At 34.5% G+C, this 25129-nt stretch overlaps 1 protein-coding gene across 5 annotated transcripts in view; it reads right to left on the bottom strand.

Annotated features, from left to right (window-relative positions):
* Window positions 1-25129, bottom strand: part of PLCB1 (phospholipase C beta 1) — a 787620-nt gene that overhangs the window by 181506 nt on the left and 580985 nt on the right. For all 5 annotated transcript variants that reach the window (XM_030821960.1, XM_003252590.4, XM_003252589.3 and 2 more), the window contains 9 exons: window positions 22108-22175; window positions 19778-19874; window positions 17133-17217; window positions 15372-15496; window positions 11316-11470; window positions 7787-7951; window positions 5951-6050; window positions 4850-4954; window positions 3724-3833 (listed from right to left, as the gene is read on the bottom strand). In XM_030821960.1, the coding sequence (XP_030677820.1) occupies window positions 3724-3833; window positions 4850-4954; window positions 5951-6050; window positions 7787-7951; window positions 11316-11470; window positions 15372-15496; window positions 17133-17217; window positions 19778-19874; window positions 22108-22175 (1010 nt within the window). The remainder of the gene's footprint in view (window positions 1-3723; window positions 3834-4849; window positions 4955-5950; window positions 6051-7786; window positions 7952-11315; window positions 11471-15371; window positions 15497-17132; window positions 17218-19777; window positions 19875-22107; window positions 22176-25129) is intronic.

The following is a 25129-nucleotide window of genomic DNA, read 5'->3' as shown; positions in this document are numbered from 1 at the left end:
AGAAAACCACAGTTACTTATTTTCAGTGGCGTCATTCAAGCAAACTTACATTATTCCAAGACAAGATAAAAGACACACTGATGCTCAAAGTGTGAAATGACTTTTCTTTCCTAGCATTACGTGTTAAGGGCAAATGATTTTTTTTTTCCCTTGAGTTGTAAAAATGAGGCCAGTTAAGAGTTTGGACATGTCAAAGGAAAAAAAATCATATTTTCTCTATTACACCAATATAGACTCCATGTGCTTCAATGCCTCTAAAATTTTTTCTAAAACTGAAAAATGTCCAAATACTGTCCAAATTTAAACAATATTATACATTTCTAAAAATGCTTTCTGATCACCTTTAAGAAAAGAAAAACAAAAATAAGACTGACCTAAAACTCTACTTCTGTATTTTTGTACATTTTTTCCTCCTAAAATAACTTTTTGATGGTGCAAAGATAAGGTTTTCAGAGGACATCAATTTGTGAAAAGAGCCCTACAACCTCAAAGGCCTTATGTCTCCCATTCTTTAGAGTGACATTTTCCCCTAGTCATTACAGAAATGATCTCTGAAGCACCATTAGTAAAATGTTCCATTATGAGACCTTTAGCTCAATTGCTATATCGAATTGGGGCCATACACTGAATCAGGAAATATTTACAAACTATTTTATTTTATTTTTTATTTTATTTGTTTTTAAGAGACATGGTCTCTGTCGCCTAGGCTAGGGTACAGTAGTGCATTCATAGTTAATTGCAGCCTCTGTCTCCTAGACTCAAGCAATTCCCCTGCCTCAGGCTCCCGAGTAGCTGGGATTACAGGCATGTGTCAGCACAGCCAGCTATTTGAAATAATTTTAGATAAATTTCACCTCACTCACAAGAACATGTGAGTCAGACAATATAAAAAGTAGGCTGAAATATGGTAGTGTTGAAATGTTCTCTTGAAGCAAGTGCTTATTCCTTAGAGACAATGGCTAACTAACGGGTTAAAGTTGATAATCTAAAAAGTATTTCCTCTAAATACTGAAAATACATGTAATTTCACTTGAAAATGCTTTTGTTTAACCTCTATTTCTTACTGAATAAAATACATCCAGATGAAAAAAGACATTCCTGTTTTCTTTTTTTTTTTAGCTTTTATTTTAGGTTCAGGGGTACACACAAGGGTTTGTCATATAGGTGTGTCATAGGGGTTTGGTATTCAGATAACTTTGCCACTCAGGTAATATGTGTTGTACCTAATGGGTCCTGTTTTCTATTTAGAGAAGAATGCTATTAATAGTGATTTATTTATATCTATGTAAATTATCTTTACTTTTAATTATACTTTATTAAATATGCTATTAAGTAAAGCAGGAAAAAGAGAAAAGAATTTGAGAACCTTTTGTGGATTTCCAAAGAGAGAAATTAATTTCATACTGATGGTCATATGAGTAAAACAAGAAACTCATAGAATAGTCTTAATCTTTTAAAGGCCATGGAAAAGAGAAAAAGCACTATTATAACTGAAGAAATATCAGAATGAGAGATGTAACTATTTTCAAATATTTAAATTCTTAATTAATTTTGATTAAGAATTAATTCAGAAACGGAACTCATTCTTGTATTTATTTATAAAACAGCAAGCTACTTAGCATTTCTGGTGTCCCTAGAAGCAGAAGTGGACATGAGGATTCTTGAGCACATGTTGAGCACATGAGTTACTGAGAGAATGGTCTCAGGAAAAAACTGCATGGAGGTGAGGCAAGCAGGTTAAGACAGGGAGGAAGATAAGTCGAAATGTGGCCTCAGGCAAACTCCAGTCTCAGACTGATCCCACAGGGTGCTCTGGAGCATGAATTGCAACATAGAAGTTGCCCACCACGAGCAAGGTACTGAGCTATGATTCTCCCAAATGGGATTTATCCCAGAGATGCAAGGATGGTTCAACATATGCAAATCAATCAATGTGATACATCATATCAACAGAATGAAGGAAAAAAAACCCCATATGATCATTTCAATTGATGTTGAAAAAGCATTTGATAAAATTAAACATCCCTTCTGATAAAAACCCTCAAAAAAACCCCACCTGGGTATAGAAGGAACATACATCAACACAATGAAAGCCATATATAACAGTTCAACAGCTAGTATCAAACTGAATGAAGAAAAACTGAAAGCCTTTCCTCTGAGATCTGGAATAAGACAAGGATGCTCACTTTCACCACTATTACTCAACATAGTACTGGAAATCCAAGCTAGAGCAATTAGACAAGAAAATAAAATAAAGGGCAACCAAATTGGAAAAAGTCAAATCATTCCTGTTTGCAGATAATATGATCTTATATTTGGAAAATCCTAATGACTCCACCAACAAACTATTAGAACTGATGAACATTCAGTAAAGTTGCAGGATTAAAAATCAGTGTACAAAAATCGGTATGTCTGTATCAGAATATCAAATGCACCCCGTAACATATATGCCTACTATGTACCCATAAATAAAATAAAATAGTGCAGCATTGCAAATATCCAATAATTGGGGACTTAGTAATTAAATTATGGTGGAGCTATATGATAGAAGGCTATGAGTTATTAAAAGTCATGTCACAAGAATATTTAATGACATGGACAATGAGATACTTAATACTTTTATTTTTATTTTCACTTGAAACACAGACTGTGAATATTATCCCATTTTATGAAAGAGTAACAATTGTGCATAAAACGGCTAGATATGTATACACCCCACATTTAATATGGCTATCTCTGAGTGGATGGGATGTTTGAATTATAGTTGATTTGTTTGTTGTTTTCTTTTGTCATTTTTACGTTTTAAATTTTCTATAATAAATCTAGGATGCTTTAGAAATAAGAAAAACATTACTTAACAGTATCAACTTTAATAGACTATTTAAATGGACTATTTAATGGATAACTATTAGTTATACTTATTAAAATAATTTTCAAGGTTTTTTCCCCCAATACTGACAGTTCTCCATTTTCTATCTTTTTTCTTGAGTTTTTCCTCTGAATAAAATATGAAAATAGCAAATTTTTATCACTATTTTTAATATTAGTGTCACCCTTAATAATCAAGTTATAATTCACTTTTTTTTTAAAAGCAAAAAGACTGCCAGTCTACATAGAAGCTTTATATATTTAAACTTCATTTCTACTATTTTTAGACCCTTCCTTAATTATGCTTTGCATTGTGATATCTAATTTGGAATAATATATCAATTATTCCCAGGACATACATTATAATACATAAATATACCATCTAATAATAACAGTAGACTCTTTATAACTCATACTATTTTCCAGGTATTGTGTTAACTATTTTATGTGTTATAAAAAATCAGAAAAGCACTTTGAAAATCCTGCATACTACATTAAAGACAAATGGAAACCCTAAATGATTTGATGATTATCTTCCTTTTTAAGTGCCTTCATCACCTTTAATAAGCATGAAATCATGTAGAAAGTTTCATCTGAAATAGCAAGATGTGTGCAGTTTAATTTTATCACAAGATAAGATGCTCGTGGTATCCACAGAATGCCAAAAGAAAATGAAATGTGAAAAATTTAAGTCAATCATCTAGATGTTCTGTGACATGATGCTGAACACCACAAAAGTGTTGTTCCAATGTGCTTTTTCTTCTCCCAAGGTATGTGATATTACTTAGGCAAAGCCAACAAGTAGGTATGGAGATCATGCTTAATGCTATACGTGAGATTAAAACACCCTCTCACCTCTTTCTTTACTTCTTCTTCATCTTCCAGTGTCAAAGCAGCCAATTGCTTAGCTCTCTGTTCCATCAGGTTCACATATCGGATTGGGTTTGATAAAGCTTCAATGACATCTAAATAGGGAAGAGATATTTTAGATCAAAGGTCCTGGAGGTATTGATTATCCATCATTCATCTACTTACTCATCTATCTGACCATCATCAGTCCATGCATTCATTCATCACCCATCTACCCACTCATCCATCCATCCATCCACCCAGTCATTATCCATCTTCCATTCTTCCATCTACCCATATAACTATCTACTCCTCTATGCAACACTTTGAACAAGGACAAGGGTTAGGATTCTGTTGAAACTTCAGGAAGAGAGAAATTAAGAGTTTAGTTCTGAGAGTCAAACTGGACAGGCTTCAACTCAGGATCCTTCAATATTCTTGATTCTTTAGTTTCTTTTTGAGGGTCCCATCCATTCCGGCAATGGCCCACACAATTTTCCTGTTTGGCCCAAATGATGTTTCATAAATAGAGACATTTTACATAAAAAGCCTGCTTTCTGGACTGTTGGGATAACCCAATGATTTGCCAATATCGTTATCCTTTGAAGGGCAGTGCCTAGCTGGAATGAGTTATGGCAGCCAACTTTGGATGGACCATGTGCCCCAAGCTTACTATGGTCTCCACTACTCACCAGTATCTTACACCCAAGCTACTTGGCACTATAAGCATTTACGTTTATGATTCTTGGTTAATTCCTTAAATTTAGGATGTCACCCATGAAAAGAATCAGCATTCTAAAACTGGTGGAAGACAAATTCAGTGCACAGACCTAGACATCTGTTGTAATGGATAACATGAGTTGGTAAGTGCTGGGCCCATGAGAATAAGACTAAAAGGGAATAAATATTCAAAAAACTGAGGTGATTTTAATTAAAATACATTAAATTAAAATGTATTCACAATGGCTCAAGCAATTTACCTCTAAACTTACATACAAAAGTAGGGGTGATTCTGAAGCCAGAATCTCCTGCTTTGTTTGGTTCAGTTTTCCTTTCACTAACCCAAAAATATATGGTGACTCAGACAGAAATACCCCTTTGCGTAAAGGAGTATTTGAGTTAAGTTGTTTACCTGCATATGTGTCTGGCACATAGTCTTTCACTTCTATGTAGACAAAGACAGCAGGCAGCGTCAGAGGCTGGTTCCTTTCATTCCTTAGACAGATATAGTGATAGCCTGGAAGGTGAGAATAATGCTCTGTAGCACATATTTCCTTTCCAATGTTAGTTATAATTATGCGCATCTATGTGATGAAAGCATGTATTTCAGGTTACTTTAGATAAAAAACAGGTCACTTTTTTCATTTTAATAACAGTTATGAATGATAAGGTATTATTTTTCTCATCAGACAAGAAAACATTCATTGTGATTTTTTCCTTTCCAACCATATGTTTTTTCCCACAAAAGATAATTCAGAATCATATGTCATAGACTGAATTATTGATCCAAACTTGCCCCATAACCGAATTATACTTGACATGACTTCTTTTTTTTAAAAATTGTTATTATTATTTTTTTGTAGAGACGGGGTCTCATTCTGTTGCCCAGGCTGGTTTCAAACTTCTGGCCTCAAGAGATCCTCCTGCCTCAGCCTCCCAAAGTGCTGAGATTCTGGGGGTGAGCCACCATGCCCAGCCTTGACGTGATTTCTTGACTTGTGCTTAAGCTCTGCTTTAGTCAACAGTATATTAGTAATTTGGTGTAGGTAGAGGCTTAAAATGCACATGCAGAGTTAGACTTGCCCTTTGTATTCCAATGGTCTGCCAAGAGAAGTCCATATTATAGAAGCAACTGCCACTTCAGCCTGGACCCCAGAGTGAGCGCATGTGGGACAGACATAGACCCAAACCAGAACCTGAAGCACAGCTATGCTGCTGAGCCCAGGCTAGATCAGCCAAACCCGGCCAACCCACAGACCTATGAGCACGAAGATAAATATTTGCATATAAGTTTTCAGATTGTTTGTTACACATAATTATTGTTGAAAGAGTTGACTAACATATTAATACTACAACATGTCACAAAAACATGTAACTAAATCTCATAGCCCTTGTTACATAACAAAATTACAAAGCAGCAAATAGTTTCTTAAGTGATTTTCTAGTAATATTTTAAGCAGTAATGATTTTCTTTGCAATTTTGATAAAAAGTTTCTCAGCACACTACCCATACCTGGCCGAATGGCTTGCACTGGCAAGATACGGTGGCCAATGAATTTACCTCCTTCTTCATAAACTGCTATTCTCAAACAGGCCAGAGTAGGAAGAACCACCTACAAAGGACATTAAGGACACACCTGGTTATAAGAATGAACAATTCCAAGAAATAATTAGAAAGTATTATTCAATGAGGACTAGCTTTTCTTTTCTTTTTTCTTTCTTTTTTTTGAGATAGAGTCTTGCTGTGTCACCCAGGCTGAAGTGCAGTGGCGTGATCTTGGCTCACTGCAACCTCTGCCTCTGGGTTCAAGCGATTCTCCTGTCTTGGCCTTCCGAGTAGCCGGGACTACAGGCGCATGCCCCCACGCCCGACTAATTTTTGTATTTTTTTAGTAGAGACGGCATTTCACCATATTGGTCAGGCTGGTCTCGAATTCCCGACCTCGGGTGATCCACCACCTTGGCCTCCCAAAGTGCTGAGATTATAGGCATGAGCCACTGCGCCTGGCCAGGACCAGCTTTTCAGATCCAAGTAGAAGTTTCTACTTAGCTACTTTAGACAAATAGTTGAGATGTTGCCCTATAAATTTCATTTTCAGAGGAGAAGACACGGGTTGCCAGAGATAGGGCTTCATCTATGTTTTATCACCTTGCCTTAATGAGGCATTTGTTAAAAAAACAGGCTGTTTTATTTTTACGTGACATTCTCAATGTGGACATGACAAAAGTTCTATCTTTAAATAAAAAGAGTTTAGTGGTTTTATCACCATGTGAATATTTCGTTTATGTTTTCAAAGCAAATGACTTTTGCATCTTCAAAGTGAAAGCAAAAAAAGTGAAAACAACCACTGAAAGACAAGAATAACTTTCGGGATAGCTTTCCAAATACAATTGCTTTATAAATTTGTAAATTCCCATAGTAAGCAAAGAGCAACTACTCCTTTCTTTCCTCAGTGTGAAACATCTAAAATACGCAGTTATATCTTATGTCAAGAACATGAAGTCAACTATCTCTTTAAAAATGTATTGTTTACAAAATCAGCAAACTCACATTTATTGAATATTTTCATTGTGCTAGATATTTCTTAAGTGTGGTTAGTGTATTTACTTATGGAATGTTTATAATAACTGTAAGAAGTAAACATTATAGTAAACATTATTATTAAACTCAGTTAACATATGGAAAAATCCCAGAGCACAGAGTTTCCATATTGCTATTCTCTTTGCAGAAGACTAGGCTTTGTAGATATTTTGGCCAGAAAAAAGCAAAGAGTAGGGTAAAAAGTCTACTTCCCACTGAACTTACTTTCTTCCTTTACATGCTAAGCATGTGTGAAGATTTGCTTTTTGGTGAAGAAAGAGAAGGGCCCAGTTGAGTGTGAAAGGTTTCAACTTTATTAGATAGAACCCAGACAAGATTGAATGACCAGCTCTCAGAGGCTAGAGATTTTGGGGAATTTAAATAATATTCCTTTGAAAGGAAATATGAATTTTCTTTATCTCAGCCACTATATTATTCCCTACTTCCACTCTACTTCATTTGAGTTATAATTAAAATGTATCATTTATCACTTGTACTATCAGATGATATGAGTTAAATGTATATGTTTTTATGGCCGTCCATTTGAGGCATACTAGAATGAATTGATTTACAATACAATTCTGAAAATTCAAACAAGTGATTAACAGAATTCTTGAAGGGTTTTCAGAATGGCTTTCAAAAGGTAATTGCTTTATAAATGTGTAAATTTTCAAATTAAACAACAAGTAATTCACGATTTCATTATTTTCTCAGTGTAAAACACCTGAAAAATGCAATTATAACTCATATCAAGAACATGTGACCAACCTTTTTGAACACAATAGGTTCTTCTTCCCAGACAGGATTCACAGCATTTCCTTGGGATGTTTTGGTCTTAAATGCCTTCCTCCTTGTATCCACAGGCAAACCAAACATATCCACTTCCACATAAGTCCCAACTTTCTTATCAGAAAGAAACTGACCTGAAATAATCTAGAAAATCAATCAATCAATCAATCCATAAGGAATTTTGGTATGCAAATAAAAAAGACATAAGAGAATACTTTAAAGAGCCACAAATGCTCTTCAGCGAATGTTGAATTATAAGCAAAATGGAATAGATGCAAGAGCAGAAATATGATTTCCCTTTCACTTAATGGGTTGTGATATGGTTCGGTTCTATATTCTCACCCAAATCTCATGTTGAATTGTAATTTGAATTGTAATCCTCACATATTTGGGGAGGGATCTGGTGGGAGGTGATTGGATTATGGGAGTGGTTTCTCTCATGCTGTTCTCATGATAGTGAGTTCTCACAAGATCTGATGGTTTAAAAGTGTGTGGCAGTTCCCCTCTCACTCTCTCTCTCCTCCCTTCATGTGAGATGTACTTTGCTTCCCCTTCACTTTCCACCATAAATGTAAGTTTCATGAGGCCTCCTCAGCCATGCAGAACTGTGAGTCAATTAAACCTCTTTTCTTTATAAATTGCTCAGTCTCAGGTAGTTCTTTGTAGCAGTGTGAAAATGGACTAATACAGGTTGGTAGAGGGATATTGAAAATGGTGAGGTTAGAAGTAGTCAATTAATAAGACACAGTATTGTAGGAGGAATAAATGAACAAGTATTCACTTTAAACCATCAAGATAATTTTATCATTACCCCAATCTCACATGGTGTCACCATCTTTGTCTAGCTACAGAACTAATGGATATTATAGACATAAAAGAGATTTTTAATATTACATATTTATAAATGTCTTCCATGTCTGCCTCTGTTTCTATCCAAATTTTCAAGATCTGAGCTATCCATCAGCTGTCATAAAGGTTAGCGGAGGCAAACAAGATGTGCTTCTGCTGTATACCAGGAAGGGGAAAGCAGGAAGCAAGTGCTGACCGAGCAAACCTGGTGAATCTGGGTTATGTGGCTACAAGAAAATTGCCTGCTGGTCAAGAACTTTCTGAGCTCAAGATTGTGAAAAGGGGACAGCATTATGGCTGGGCTCACAATCTGAGCTCAGGATTGTGAAAAGGGACAGAATTATGGCGGGGCCAGAAATCAGACAAAATGGTGGCATAAGAATAGCCATCAAAGGCTGAGTAAAGTCAAAGTCAGCTATATGCTGATGTGGTCAGAAATTCTGAGTAATTCAGAGAGAAAGTCATCAGGAAGGCTCTCTGAATTTGCCCTGGGACAACTCATTTCCCCTATATGTTCTATTTGGCTTGAGTGCATGGGACCTGCTAGCAACAGTCTCTCTGTTTAACTTGAGGTTCTATGTGAGAACTATGTCTATAAAATAAGCAAGCATTTCAAAACATGTTTGAAACTTCTAAGTTACGCAAGTCCTACTTGGAATTCAGATGCACAGAAGATTTTGTATGTTTAAGATGTTTGACCAAAGTAGAGTCCTAAACTAAATTCGTGACACTAAACCACAATGCTCTCATCAGTAACATAGGATGGTAGAACATCACGTGAGCTCACAAGTCCATTCTGGCATTATAAAATCTATGCCAGAAGACGAAAACAAAGGCATAATTGGAAAGTTATGATCTGCATCTTGGCTCTAGCTATAATGTCAAAGGTAGGACTCTACTGCAGTGAGAACTGTCCATTCAGGGGAGACTGACAGCTCTGGAGCAGCGTCTCCATTCTGGACAGGAGCAGCAGGTTACACTTGTCTGGGGCTCAACTATTTCCCCTTCACAACTCAATGTACTTTCCTGCCTCTGTGTCATTGTTTTATAATTGCTTACTGTCACAGTAGGATTTTCAAGACCAAAAAAAATAAGCAAACAAATATATTCAAAACAAGACGAATCTGCAAAGCAAAAATATTATTAATTCAACCAAACTATAACAACACTTGACAAGGATTCTAAAAGTAGCATCTCTCAGTACATGAAGCTTATGAGTTTATCTTAATCACACCTGACAGGAATTAAACAGCCTTTTCTGAAAATAATTTCCTAAAATAAACTCTAATTCTGCCAACTTGAACTCTTTATATATGTGGCTTGAAGCAATTTCAAAAGATATAATTATGAGACACTTCATTGACATTTTATTCTTTAAACCCTTGATATAAAGTGATGAAAGTTTTAAGGTAAAAATGTGCTCAACTGCTTAGGGTAGAAAGAAATTAGTGAAGCTATTATAGAAAGCTTTTTAAATAGTTTTTCAAATGCCTTTGTTTAAGGTTAATCAAAAAATTGCATTTATGTCCAGTAAAAAAATTTCTTAGTTCTATAGTTATTCAGTTAAACAGAAAACAGACAATATTTTTGAAAAGCTTTAACAACGAAGAATCCATGTAAAAATGTATTCTAAAAAATTGATTTTCCTTTCATAGTATTAAAAATATTTTCTGATAGCTAAAAAATTATATCTGATATAAAATCAATTTCAAAGACTAAAAAAATTTAGACTTGTTTAGGATCAGATATACATATGTATGTGTATATATATATGATTTTTATATATTTATGATACATATGTATATATATATATTTAATAAAGCAACTGTTATTTAAAGATCATTAATATGTGTTTTAAAATCTCTGAATATGCTGGAAAATTTTCAAAAACCATTTAAAGTAACTTGAAAGCTTTTGTTTAATATTTGATAATTTATTGAGGGAATGTTCTGTCTCTAATTTTCTAAGAACCAAAGGGGGAAAAAAAGACTAGAAAATCTCTCCAATATGGGCCACTAATTATCATGTAAATTTCACAGTAGGATAGTGACACCAAAAAAGAGGACTGGTTATGATGAGTCTCTCCAACTCATTTTATTGATTTAGAGTCAGATTTTTATCATTAAGAATGAAGTTCAGCCCCTTTATCTTATCCATGTGGGCTATGAAAACTTTTTTTTTTTTTTTTTTAATTGAGGCAGAGTCTCGCTCTCTCGCTCTGTCGCCCAGGCTGGAGTGCAGTGGTGCGATCCGGGCTCACTGCAAGCTCCGCCTCCCGGGTTCACGCCATTCTCCTGCCTCAGCCTCCTGAGTAGCTGGGACTACAGGCGCCCGCCACCATGCCTGGCAAAATTTTTTTTTTTTTTGTATTTTTTAGTAGAGACGGGGTTTCACCGTGTTAGCCAGGATGGTCTCGATCTCCTGACCTCGTGATCCGCCCGCCTCAGCCTCCCAAAGTGCTGGGATTACAGGCGTGAGCCACTGCGCCCAGCCCTATGAAAACTTTTAATGTGTATTTGATCTTTAGAGAAAAAAAATGTAGGAAGAAAGTAGAATCTTTGCTAGTTACTAAATTTTTAATGACTAAGCCACTTCTTTCTGCAATGTAGGTAAATTCAACACTATTGTGAGGAACAATTTTGTGATGGGGTATACCTACCTTAACAGACAAAGTGTTTGCCACTATCCCATCTACGATGCCTTCAGTAAATGGATCAAAATGCTTGTCAGGCCTCCTCATGAACTCTGGCTTCAATCTGTAGCCACTCTTCCCGTTGTATTCATACATCCCCATATTTATTTGCATAGCCAGGTCTGAATATCAAAAACACAAGCCTTATTGTGAGTTTATCTATATTTGGGGTAAGAAAGTAAGATTGTAAAGTAAAGTTGATCACAGTCTACTTTTGTGACTGTACTCCTTTAGAAGAGAATCATTGTAGAAATGTAGGAAACACAGATAAGAAAAAAAAAATTACCTCTAATCCCCAAATCCAGAAATAATCACCGCCAACAGGTGGGTGTACAGTCTGCTTTTCCACTTCAAATATATTTTTGACATACAGCATGTTGATTTCTTTTAATATGTATCTGCCTTAATTATAACAGCTGTCTCAAATTCCTTTGATTAAATATATTAGAATAATATATTTGTATATTATAATATATATTAAATAATATAATATAATATATAATATATAATTATATAGAAATATAGTATATATAAAATATCTAATATCTAATATATTATATATTATATATAAAATATATATTATTTATATGAGATATTAGATATATTATTCTAATATATCTATTATCTAATATATTAAATATATTATTCTAATATATAAAGCATATATTAGAATATAATGTATTTAACCAGTCCCCTTTTGGGCACATTTATGTTTTTTCTAATTTTTCACCCTTATAATGTTTTGATAAACATCATTGTGGTGAAATCTTTGAAGCCATCATCAGTGATTTTCTTATGAGAGGAATTCCTGGGACAAATGATGTCCACATTGGAAAAGCTTCCTTTGATGCCTTGCTAAAATGCCCTTCAGAAAGCTTAAACCAGATTACACTACTAAGCCATGTTTTTGAGAATGGACTTCTCCATGCCTCATTAAAAGAGGATTCTATCATTCCTTTTCTTGCTTTTTAATTTGTACAAAAAATTTCTTTTTTAAAATTTGCACGTCTGTGATTACTTACAACGAACATCTAATTCTACATAGACTCTTTTCCAGTGGACAAAGGTTACTGGTCAAAATTTTCCTCAGATTCAGTCAGTGCATCAGATGAATGTTCACACATATTGCAACTGATAGGGTGAAAAAATACATGTTAAAGTTGTAAAGAATCTGGGAAGTTGTCAACGGTTCCAGATTATCTGTGTCACGACTCATCTCTATGTGGATAATAAAGAGGTGATGATAGAATTATTCTAAAGTTTCATGTAACAAATCATTTTTAGAACAGAAAAAATAAGTGAAATTTTCTCTCTTATTAAACGATTATTTTATAAACATAACTGTGATGTCAAAATTGGAGAAAATTTCAAAAAAAATGAATTTATGACACTTGAAAAAATTAGCTTCAAAAACCTAAAAATTACATTAGCAAGTCATATATTCTAAAAATAATACACAACAAATAAGTAGAGCCTATCTTGGGAACAAAAGGATAATTATATATTAGGAAATGAGATCTATTAAGATAACTTATCACATTTATGTCTGAAAGATGAACATATGATCATTCCAATGGATGTCCAAGAGACATTTAATAACATTCAATGCCAACTTCTCAAACATTAGTCAAATAGGACCCGTGTCCTTTAGTGTGTTAAAGAATATCTGACTCAAAGTCACAGCCAGTATCTGACTTGATGATATCACAACAGTGAAATTTGTATTAGGATCAGGATGAAGAGAAAGATGCCCACTCTTCACTTAGATAGAAGACGTTAAGACCTGGTGTTTGATAGATAAGGAGGTGACTATAGTTAACATTAATAGTTTGTACATGTAAAAATAGCTAGAAGAGAGCAATTCAATCGTTTCTAATGTAAAGATAGATATTTCAGGTGATGCATAGCCCAATTACTCTGATTTGATTATATAAATGTATAAATTATCATACGTACTGCAAACGTTTGTACAGCTATTATGTATCAATAAAAATAAATTAATTGATTTTAAAAATCCATAAATATCTAGCAAATTACTCTTAATCGTGGCTAGAGCTTGATAGATACTTAATGAAAGTCATAATGTTGAATTTCCTACTGAATAAAAAAGAAAGATGCCCACTCGGAACCCTCATTTAATATCTTAGAATGGTCAGGCCAAAGCAATAAATAAGGCAGGTGGAGAACTGAGATATGATTAAATTACTGTCTTTGTGTGTCTAAAAATTCCAACGGAATGTACTGCAAAAAATAGGCTATTATAAGAGTTTAGGAAGATGATCATTTGTAAAATACAATTGTTTATAAAATAAATAAATATACAAATATAAATATCCAGAAACAACCTGTTAAAAATATAATATAAATAAAAAGAATGATTCAATCTAAGAAACCTAGACCTCTAATGAAGACAAGTGATTTTGCTGAGGACTTAATACAAAAAATTTTAAAGTAAAGAGAAAAGCATTTTTCCTGTGACAGAAAAACTAAAAATTAAAAAGGTGTCAGTTTTTGTCAGATAAATTTATAAATTTAATATGATTTAAAAAATAGTTTTCTTTTTTTTAGTGGTCAAGGGAAACATAATACAATTAAATTAAGTTGATTTGAAATAAGAATTCCACTGGCAATGGCAAAAAAGGAATTGAAAATTAATAGTAGTAAAGGAGAATCACCACTTCCAGGTGTTAATCCATATTATAAAATACAGTAAAAACAGTGAGTTATTGCATCCAGGAAGGCAGACAAATTTATTAATGGAAAAGATACAAAGTGAAAAAATGGGTCTGAATTAACAACAACAATGAAAAAGGCTGTATCTATTAACGTGTAATTCCAGTTCAGTGGGATGATTGTTTAGGATGGAAAAAAAAGGATTGATCTCACTGAGACTATGGACCAAAATTAAATTTTGTTGGATGAAAAGGTTAAATAAAAAAGAAACCATGAGAAAAATGGGAGCATAAGGCTCTCATCCTGGGGTGAGGAGACTGTAATCATACAAGTAAACCAGGAACTTTAATTAAACATTAATCAGCCTGACCTGATCCGCTGAATTTGTCTCTGTTTCACAAAAGACAATATACCCTTTAAATAAAAAGTGCTGTTATAAATCAACAAGAAAACTGATGAATAGTCCTGAATATGTAATTGATAAAAGCAGAAATACAAAAACCAAGAAACATATTTTAAAAAGTTCAACCTTGATAATGATTCAAGAAATGAATTTAAAATAACAGTGAAATAACACATTTTTGTCTGGTTTAATTATTACTATTATTTAATGATAATACTTAACCATGATCGCAAATGAGAGGCCACGTCATATTAAACATTGCTGACAGAGGAGTAATGTAGCACAACATTTTTTACAGACAATTTGGCAATATTCATAAAGGTACTTAAACTGTTCACATCTTTTAACATTAGTAATTCTGTTTTTAAAATATTTTCCAAAAGAAATTTAGGGAATAGAAATAAGTTTTTAGTGAATTGTGAAATATGCTTAGTATGCAGCTATTGAAATTCATGTCTCTCTATGGCACTTAAGTGAGTGTGTGTTTATATACGTACGTATGAATATATATGTATTTATTTTAAACGAGTAGTTACGTACAAAAGCATTTATATGTAGACAAAAAAGACATAGATTACAAAGCTCAAAGTCAACACTGTGGAATCTCTGAGTTGGTAGCATTCCCGGCAGTTTGTTTTTAAAATACTTACGGAATTTTCCATTATTTTCAAAATAAATATGGATTATTTTAAAAAGTATAAAAATTTTTGTTTGAAAAATAATGCAAAACCTGTAGAAATAAAGATCCATTTACAGAATAATTGAAGAAAATGTCTCGATTTTCAAAATTCACTTTTTTATGCATTGATATTCCCTTCATTGAAATTTGCTTTTATTTATTTTTTCAATGACGTCTGCCAATTTTCTCTCTCCTAATTATGTAAGAATGGTTTTTGGACACATGGCAATGTGAGTTTATAGCAGAATGGGAACGAGCATGTACTTACCCATTGTCTGGAAATTAAGTGCCACCATCTGACAACCTGCGTTCCAGAAGAGCTGAGGCATATAGTTGGATGAATCCACACGTGTTCCTTTTGGATATATCCTGCTAAGCTGCATTTTGTTATATCTGGACCATCATGTTAAGTAGTGAATACAACTATAAAAATATTTAGTTAATAATAGTAACTAAGAAGCTACCTTCCATCTTTCTCCATTTGGAAAATGAAGTAAATATTGATCATCTCATTGGGCTACTTCGGGATATTTAGTGTTAATTTTATGAAAGAAATTAAATAGCCTGTTTCAGTTTATTTTAGTTCATGCATAATAGCAAAAATTTTTGTTGTCAGTATATCAAATACGCAAAAAGCTTTCTAGACAAACAGAGTAAGTATGCTCTTATCACACAGGCATAGCGTCACCTTTGCAGAGCCCCGTGGGTAAAAGCCAATGGGGTAGCAAAAAGTGGCTGAGCCAAAGTCAATGTGATTTGTGGAGAGTATTCAGGATGGACTTAATGACTAAGGACACACAAGGAGGCTGGAATGTGTTAAATCATTTGAAAGAATGATATTGTGTTTGGCAGAAGTAGATAATATGCACTGTATGGCTATTTTTGAAATGCTGTCTGCTCATTTTATTAATTTTCTCTGGGAATGCTATTTGCCAAGACTGTGGTACTCTTTATAATTGATAGCAAGGTCAATGTAGCATGGAAGTTTCTGATCTTGCTTAATATTTTGGTTCCTATCATCATCAGTTTTCTATCCTAAGAATCTTGTAGTTGTTGGACCATGCTATGTCTTTAAAAACATGACTGACTAGTTCCTGTCACCAAGTTAGGTGAAGGTTGGTTAGGGTTCTGAGCTAGGCAAAATGAAACTGAACCTCAACTCTCAAACTTGCCAGCTGAATAACCTTGGACAAGTTGTCTTTCTGTGCCTCAGTCTCTTCATCTATAAAATAGATTTAACAATTTCTACGTCATAGGACTATCGTGAGGATTAAATGAGATAAGACAAGATCTATCACACGGTCAATAATGAATACTAACGACGATAATTTTCTAGCAGGACTTTATTTATGGAGTCAACATTTGTTTCTTCTTCCATTGATGAATTTTAAAGGTTAACTTTATTCTAGGACTTCTTACATGAAATTGAGCGCTTTGTGATATTTAGTGTTAATTTTATGAAAGAAATTTAATAGCCTGTTTCACTTTATTTTAGTTCATGGATAATAGCAAAAATTTTTGTTGTCAGTAATATCAATAAATCCATTCTTAGTAATGTATGTTTATATTTACAATGTCATCATCATCCCTACTATTTGGACATATAGTACATATAAGTATGTGAGATGCCAAGTCAGGTATATATTTCTTTACATATATCTTACATATGTGTAAAGTATGCACACTCATGTTACATATGTTGTACCTAATCCAAAGAGCAAACCATAAAGCTAGTATCATTATTTGTGCTTTATAGACAAGGAAAGTCAGGATTAAGCAAATTGCCTAAAGACACAGAGCTTGGTGGTGTGAAAGGCAACCTTGAAATCTAGGCTTCCTTTATTCCAAGACCAGTTTTTTGTTCTATAGGCCAGACTACCCCGCCCAGCATTGTACATGATACTATCCACCCCAGGCTATATACTTAAGCTATTTTATGCATCTTTCTCCCTATTAAAAAACCAAATGAACAAATAGCACAAGACTTCAGCTGTGTTCATTCTGCAGCCATTCGTCAAATCAAGGATACTCTACAAATTCCACCGGAGACTTGGTGAGTTGTTCAAGTCCTTTGGTTTCCACGAAGGAAGACATTTCAAAACTTTTATTTCTTTCTGAGTTAAGCAACAACAAAACAAAAAAAGGGAAGGTGAGAAATACAATTCATTGTTATAAATTATAACATTATAAAAGAAATGGGTAAATGTTCAGTGAAGTTGAGGGCAAATAATCCTCAATGTAACTTTAATATTTAATTTTTTTTTTCTAGTGCACTATTTACCTGTAACAAAAGTTGAGTCTTGTTAGTTGTCTTTTCTAATATTTGCTACTTGGGTCAGAACTACTTATGCTTTTGTAATTTAGGGACATGAATGAATTTTAGATGAGTATAGTGTGGCAATAAAAAAATTTGTCAAAAGAGCAGGGACCCTGTGGGAATCTTTTGTTCTAAATTCACCCAGATTTTTTTCTTAGGGCCAATATGGGATTTAACAAAAGAGACCATGGGAATGTTTGTGCTAGGTACTGACTATCTCTTTCATACCCACATTGTCACCTTATCAGTTTGTATATACTTTTTTGGTTCAAATAACTAATATGACAGAATTATGGTCTTTCGAAACAGAAAGATCCTTGGAAATTTTCCAGTCTCATGGCTTCATTTTCATATTAGATACATGATATGGTTTGGGTGTGTCCCCACCCAAAATCTCATCTTGAATTGTAAAACCCACAGTGTCAAGGGGGGGTTACCAAGTGGGGGTAATCGAATTATGGGCATGGTTCCCCCGTGTTGTTCTCATGATAATGCATTAGTCTCGTGAGAGCTGATGGTTTTAGAAGCATCTGGCATTTCCCTTGCCTGTATTCATCCTCTCTCGGGCTGCCCTGTGAAGAGTCGCCTTCCGCCATGATTGTTAAGTTTTCTGAGGCCTCCCCAGCCATGCAGAACTGTGAATCAATTAAACCTCTTTTCTTTACAAATTACCCAGTCTCCGATATTTCTTCATAGCAGCACGAGAACGGACTAATAAAGTATAAAATAAAATAGAGGCCAGAGAGGAGGATGTGCTAAACACAAGCAAAACATTTTGAAAGTGAAATTCAAGCCTCCAATTAGAGTGAGAGAAACAAAACAAAGTTATCTTAGTTTAGAAAGACTGAGAGTCACTTTCTCTACCCTCGTCCCCACTAAAAACCAACTATTATGAGCAGTATTTTAGATAAGTATTGCACAGGGTGGTTATATAGCTCTGAATTTTTTAAACTGAGTTATCTTTGAGATATTTTCCCTCTTTGACCTCTCTTTCAAAATTAAAACCTCGTTCTTCTTAATGATTTCCAGGCTTCTTTATCCATCTTCTCACCTTCTCCAATCCACTCTAAGGCAAACCTTGGCTTCTCTTATTTTGGTCCATCATAAATCTACCTTTATATGACTTATTAAATTAAGCATAACGATTAAGTAAAATTCAGTCAACATTAATAAGTACTTGGCAATATATGTTGAATATTCTTTTTTTAAGGTTATAAAATGATATTAAACACAAGGAGAAAAGTGCTTGTTTGTGAGTCTAGCTGGCGCTGTTGTTTCCAGGTTCTGAAGAATCTAAATATATTGGCTCTTTCTCACACTTGGCTACTTGTCTTGGAACTTTTAACTAATGAGTTAGAGAAACTCATTGCAGCCAATGAAATTACAGTGATATAAAAATAACTACGCTAGGATGTTTCAAAGAAAACAACTTGTAAGAAACATCAGAAATTAGGACATCGAATTAAATGTTGAGAAATCATTATATATAAACTCTTGGAAGTTGAATTCTTTGTTGTAGAGATCTAGATTGCATATACCACTAAGTGAAGACTTTTTGTAAAATTATACAAATATAAACAAGTGTGTTTGGTAGAGGCTTGGATTTTGATATAGCTGCAAAGCCATCCTTGATTAGAAGCTAGTACATTTAGGCAACATTTCTGTTTTTAAGGGCACACCCTTATAAGCGGCTAGTAAGTTTCAAGGATTCCCTTAATCTGATAGCATCTTAGACTTCATGCAAATACAAGGGGCATTTTCATAAAAGAACCCTTTTGTCTGGGTAAAGATGATATTTTTCTTTGCACAAGTATGGACGTATAGTTGAACAAACGGAAAACACAAAGTGATGTGAAGTTAATGCATTTTCTTCTAAATATATAAATGTGCTGGACAAATGGAATATAGATAAATTGGTTCTATTTCTAATTATCAGGGTTCATCAAGTCTCTGCCTGCTTCCCTTCTGGGAAATAGGTAGATACTTTATTTCAACATTATCACTTATGTAATAGATGGATCTTACTGTGTGTTGCGAACAAAAAGCAAAGTACAATTCCCAGTTAGTTGTACTCTGGTCATGTGTCTTTCAGATAGCCATGTATGGCCTGTAGCCCTATTAAATATTTTTGGAGAACACCATAGAATACTTTCTCACATGGTTATTTTTATATAGTACAATATATGTATATTTATTATATGTGTAAAGGTAACAAGACAGCAAAAATGTACATATATTTAAGACTTCAAAAGCATAAATCGATCTATTAAGGGTAACATTCTTTGGTCCCATTACTCCGTATTTAAAATATAATCATTATATGCTACAAGAGGGGTTTTTCTCCAGGGAAAACTTACTTTTTGAAATTTCAAATGACTCAAACTTGACTGGCTGAATGTAGTTCACCAGGTTAGACATTTCTTCTGTGGCCATAGCCTCACTTCCAGCGGTCCCCTAGAAGTAGGAATAAAAAAGAAAACATTTCCAGAGTCAGCATTATGTTATCAGTTATTTTCCTGGGAAAATGACAACATGACTCAAGCATGCAGAAAATCATCCCTCCCTTTTTGAAAATTACAAAATGAAAATTCATTACAGGAGAAAGGCAACAGCAACACCTCATTTTATAAAAGGGAGGGAGGAAGGGAGGTGGGAGGTTGAATGGTGGCTGGTAGCATGGCCCCAGCATAATCACTCCCTACCCTCTGCCCCCTCCTTTCCATTTAGAAATGCCTGATCTTAGCCCCTCTACAGGCCTCAGACTCAGATCCTGCATTTTACTAAGGTCATTGGAACGTCCATCAAAGTTTGAGAAGCACTGAGCTACAGCTCATCTTCCATTGCAGGGTGTCCATAGGTGTTGTCTAAGGTTAGTAATTTTTTTTAACATTTATTTTAAATTCAGGGGTACACGTGCAGGTTTTTTTTATGTAAGTAAACTCGTCACTGGGGTTTGTTGTGCAGATTATTTTTTCACCCAGGTATTAAGCCTGGCGTCCATTAGTTATTTTTCCTGATCCTCTCCCTCCTCCCACCTCCACCCTCAGGTAGGCGCCATGTCTATGGTTCCCTCTATGTGTCCATGTGTTCTCATCGGATTCGTAAATTAAGAATTCACTGTACAATAAGAAAATTATTAGGTAGGTGGCCAGCAAATGAACTGAAAATTGTTAATAATAATAAAAAGGTTGCTTTGTGGAAGTGGGCAGGGGTGGGTAAACAACTCCTGCTTTCCTTCATCAACATTCCTCCCTCCCTGCCTTCTTGGTTCTTGATGTGTCTTAGACAAGCAGGATAGTATAGTGCAGGGATTAATGGCTCGGGTTCTAGAGCCAGCCTGCCTGATTTCGAATCCCAGGTCCACTAGTTAGAAACCGGGCAACCTTGGGCAACTTACTTAACTGCTCTGTGCCTCAGTTGACTCATTTGTAAAATTAGGATAAAATCAGTTTCTACAGCATATAGGGGTTTTTGATTAAAAAATAAGTTAATTTATGTGAAGGAGCTTAGAACAGTGCCTGGCAAGTGGTACAATCTCATGTTGCTTTTGCTGTTATTAGCTATGACATATTACTTTGATAGAGTTTTTAATGAAAAAGAAAACCAATAATGCAGTGTTGGCACAAGATGGGCCTCTGTAGAGTGATCTAATATTTTCTCACATTTTTAGAAGAGAGAATGCATGGAGATGAGTTTCTTTTAAAAACTCTGGCAGTATTGTTTAGGTCAAATGTTAACTGGAAACATTCGTTTGCAAATGGACTATCCAATTAGTAAGAGAGTTTAAAAATTATTTAGAATCACTGATCAGAAATTATACACCATTGAAATCATTCTCAGGAACATATACTTTGCCAGACATGGTAAGCTGCTTTCCTCCTGGAAATAAAACATTGAAATTTAGTGGGGGAACATAATTAAGCAAAACTTTAGACATTAAAAAATAATTCTAAGAGGAAGGACGTCAAGTCAGAGCAGCTTATTGCTTGTTTCATTTTTACTAAATTGTAGAGCTACAAGTGCTGAGACAGAACATGTCTAACAAATTTGAAAGCAGATTCAATATAAACTTAAAAATATGTATTTTTAAAGAGAGACGGTGTCTTGCTCTGTTTTCTAAGCTGGAGCACAGTGGATCATAGTTCACTGCAGCCTCAAATTTTTGGACTCAAGCCATCCTCCTGCCTCAGCCTCCCTAGTAGCTGGAACTACAGGTGTACACCACTGCACCTGGATGTGTTTTATCTTTCATTTTCACTTGTTTTTTAAAAGTATGAGGTGTCTCTCTGTTGCCCAGATTGTTTCAGTATGAACTTTTGCTAAGACAAAATTCTAAAATTCCAGTTGATCTGCTTCTGATTCTCTTCTAGGTTCTGTGCAATTAATGTTTTTGAGCTAATCAAGTTACTCAGGATGCCTAAGTTTATATAAATAGGTAGAGCTCTAGTGTTCCAAAATTAAAACAATGCAATGAATGTCACAGTTCTGATCATTTTTCCAAACCCCATATCTTCTCTGGACTTTGGAACTTTTCATAAGCTATTTAATGGCCTCAAAAATTGAAGCTGGCAATTGGAAGGCACAAATCTACGTTTTGCCACTAGATGGCAGAAAGTGACCATGAGACAGATCCAGGAGGGTACAGGTTGGTGGAATGCCTTTGGGACCAGAAGCCCTAAGTACCCACCTCATCCATTGAAGATTTTTTACAGTCATCATCATCATCGTCATCGTCACTTTCCGTATCAGCTTCTCCTGTCAAATTTTAATAACAGCTCATGATGTCAACATTTCAACATTTAGCTTTAAAGCACTTGTAACACATATTTTACCTAAAATCAATTACAGATTTCCTTGGAAGTTGGGCTTTCTGTTTGTTTTAAAATTATTTTTTTCAGGGATTTAAACTTTATTCGTTATAGAAAAGTATACTGACATTTTGAACATAGATTTTTTTTCCTAAACTGTCTTTGTTAATAAATACCACTTAAAATGTCAAAATTCTATAAAAAATGCTTAATATTTTTTCTCTATATGTTTTTAAACATGGCATTGAATACAGTTTGCTGGCACTGAATACAGTTTGCTTTCTATGGTACATGTATTCTATTTTGATATACAAACACTCTTTCAGGGTCTCTATGACCCCAAAACAGATAAACTATCCCTTCTTCATCTTTCTCTCCTTTCCCAAGCCCCGACTCTTCCATGCAATGCTTGGCCAGCACATAGCTCAGTGATCTTGTGTTGACATTTTTCCCAAGGCCAGAGAGGACCTTGCAGAAGTCAAAGAAGTTAGGGGCTGGGGCAGGAACTCTGGGGCTTTGGCAGCAAAGTCACTACACAAAAATCGTGAAGGGCCAACTTTATCCTATGATTTGTCTGCAAGCTTATTTGATGGATGTATTGTCATCACAACGAAGCACATATCGTATAAAATGCTGATGTTATTTTTAAGAGGGCAGGATAACATGGGTGAGTCCTTAAATATCAGCATGATTGGAAACCTAACTCCATCAGAAATAATTGAGCTTCATATTTAGCCAATATACAGTCATTTAAATGAACTGTTTTTCCCCTGAAGAATTAATGGACATTTCTGCTAGGTTAAATATTCATATCAGTATGAAGCATTACATTCTTCCATAGCTATGGGCTTCAGTCAGACCCAGAAATAGCCATTCTATAAAAAAAGATTTTCAAGTAAAAATTCAACGAGGTTGTTCTAAATTGTTCGAAGGTTCTAAATTAACTACTATCTTTCAGGGTTCACACAATGCAATAGCACGATGAGCCCAATAGATGGCAATAGTGGTTCAACAATGAAGTAACTTGCAACCCCCGCCCACTGCCAGCCTTCTGAAAGTTACCTGCCCTACTCGATTTATATAAATGGAGACAGTACCATTGCACTGTCCTCTGAGAAACTTATAAATGTTTTCATTTGGCTGACACAGTTCAATTACTGAATGACAGCAGTGGAAAAAGTATTGCTTAAAAATCTCCAGGGGAAAAAAGATTTTCGGGACCAACAAGGGTTATTATGTATTGGATTGTTTATTAAGGAAAGCCACATACAACCACTTTATAATGCTGATATTGTGTTAGTTAATAAGGTGAATCGATTATATTTTGGATAGAAAACGTATCTCACTACTATATTAGAGACACATTCTTTTAGGGTATTGCCACTTAAGCATTTTTATAATGAAATTTTTGTCCCAAGTTCTTATTCTTATTACCTATTTTTTAAAAAAAAAATCAGAAAGGGGATTCTTTTAATTAAGTAATTAAAAAAATTGTTTGGCAGAGCTTTCTACAACATACTTCATGAGACCCAACAATTCGCAGTCATTTCCAATAGCCAATCAGGTCATCCTTTAGTTTCTGTGGGAAAGAAAGAATTTATCTTTCTTTACTGTAAAAAGCAGAAACCTGATTTTTCTCTTGTAAATCTTTGGAGGGATGCTGGGGGAATCTTGTTGAACTATAAAAGATACCTTACGTTACCCTGGTTCGTTAGGACAAGTCTACTAGCAAAGGGCTGAATCCTGCAAGAGGCATCTGGCCAACGGGGGCCATGATAAGTAAACTAGCTTTGAAATACAATATCTTTCACGTTTTTCAAGTCACTTGAGTTCCCAATACTGTGAACATCTACAAACCAAATGGTAAATTAGCGGCGCTCTTTATTCAGGGGCCTACCTACATATTAAAATGTCCAAAAGTTTCCACTGATTGCATAATAGACGACAGGGCTAGCTTAGGAAATCTACTGAATAACTAACAGATTGTTGCCCTTTCTCTGTATTAAGCAATAATGTTCACTGCCTGTAAAAATCGTCATTTGTGTTATGCATCCTGTTAATAAAAGGAAGAGAACTGGTAGTGGGAAAGGCAGATGGTAAAAAACACAAGCACCTCACACTCAAAGGATGACAAGGTTTGCTTGCTATCGTTCAAGGGATAGAGTTGTGTTAGGAAATAGGTGTGAATGATAGGCCTGTTAATGATACTCACTTCCAAACTTCAAAGAGGACATTTTTACTGAGTACAAAAATTATTTTTGAAAAAATGTTGAAAGACATGCACAATAACGATGAAAGTACACATTCAAAAGCTACAGGACAAAACCCTTTCAAAGAATTATATAATGTCTGTCGATAAAGATTTTAATTGAAACTAAAAAAACAGGCAATTGAGACAGAAAAATAGAAGAAAAGATAAATCAGAGTTTCATGCTACTTTTTTTAACCCTGATTGTCCTAGAGTTTATATTTTAATTATTTTAAAATCTTATAACTGACGTATAACAGGCGTACAGAAAAGTACACATGTCGTAAGTCCACAGCGCAAAGAATTTTCACCAAATAAACGTGTCTGAGTAAATGATATCCAGATCAAGAAACAAAATATAACCAATCTCTAGAAGGCTCTTGGGCTCCCTTCTGGTTGCTTTTCTCCCAAGGGAACCCATTATCCTGACTTCTAATAAATAGCATAAATTAGTTTTGCCTGGTTTTGTATGTTATATAGATTAAATCATACAGTATGTAGTTTTTGTGTACCTGACTTCCTTTGCTCAACATTATGTTTATTTATAGTGATTCATCCATAGTTTTCATTTAGTTATAGATCATTCTCATTGCTGCATATTCCTCCTTTGTGTGAATATACCATAATTCATTTATCTGTTGATGGGTATTTGG

The sequence above is a fragment of the Nomascus leucogenys genome, chromosome 11, assembly GCF_006542625.1.
Source record: "Nomascus leucogenys isolate Asia chromosome 11, Asia_NLE_v1, whole genome shotgun sequence".
NCBI classification, from domain to species: Eukaryota; Metazoa; Chordata; class Mammalia; order Primates; family Hylobatidae; genus Nomascus; species Nomascus leucogenys.
Note: the sequence above shows the minus strand (reverse complement) of the source record. Positions and strands in the feature narration are given on the sequence as shown.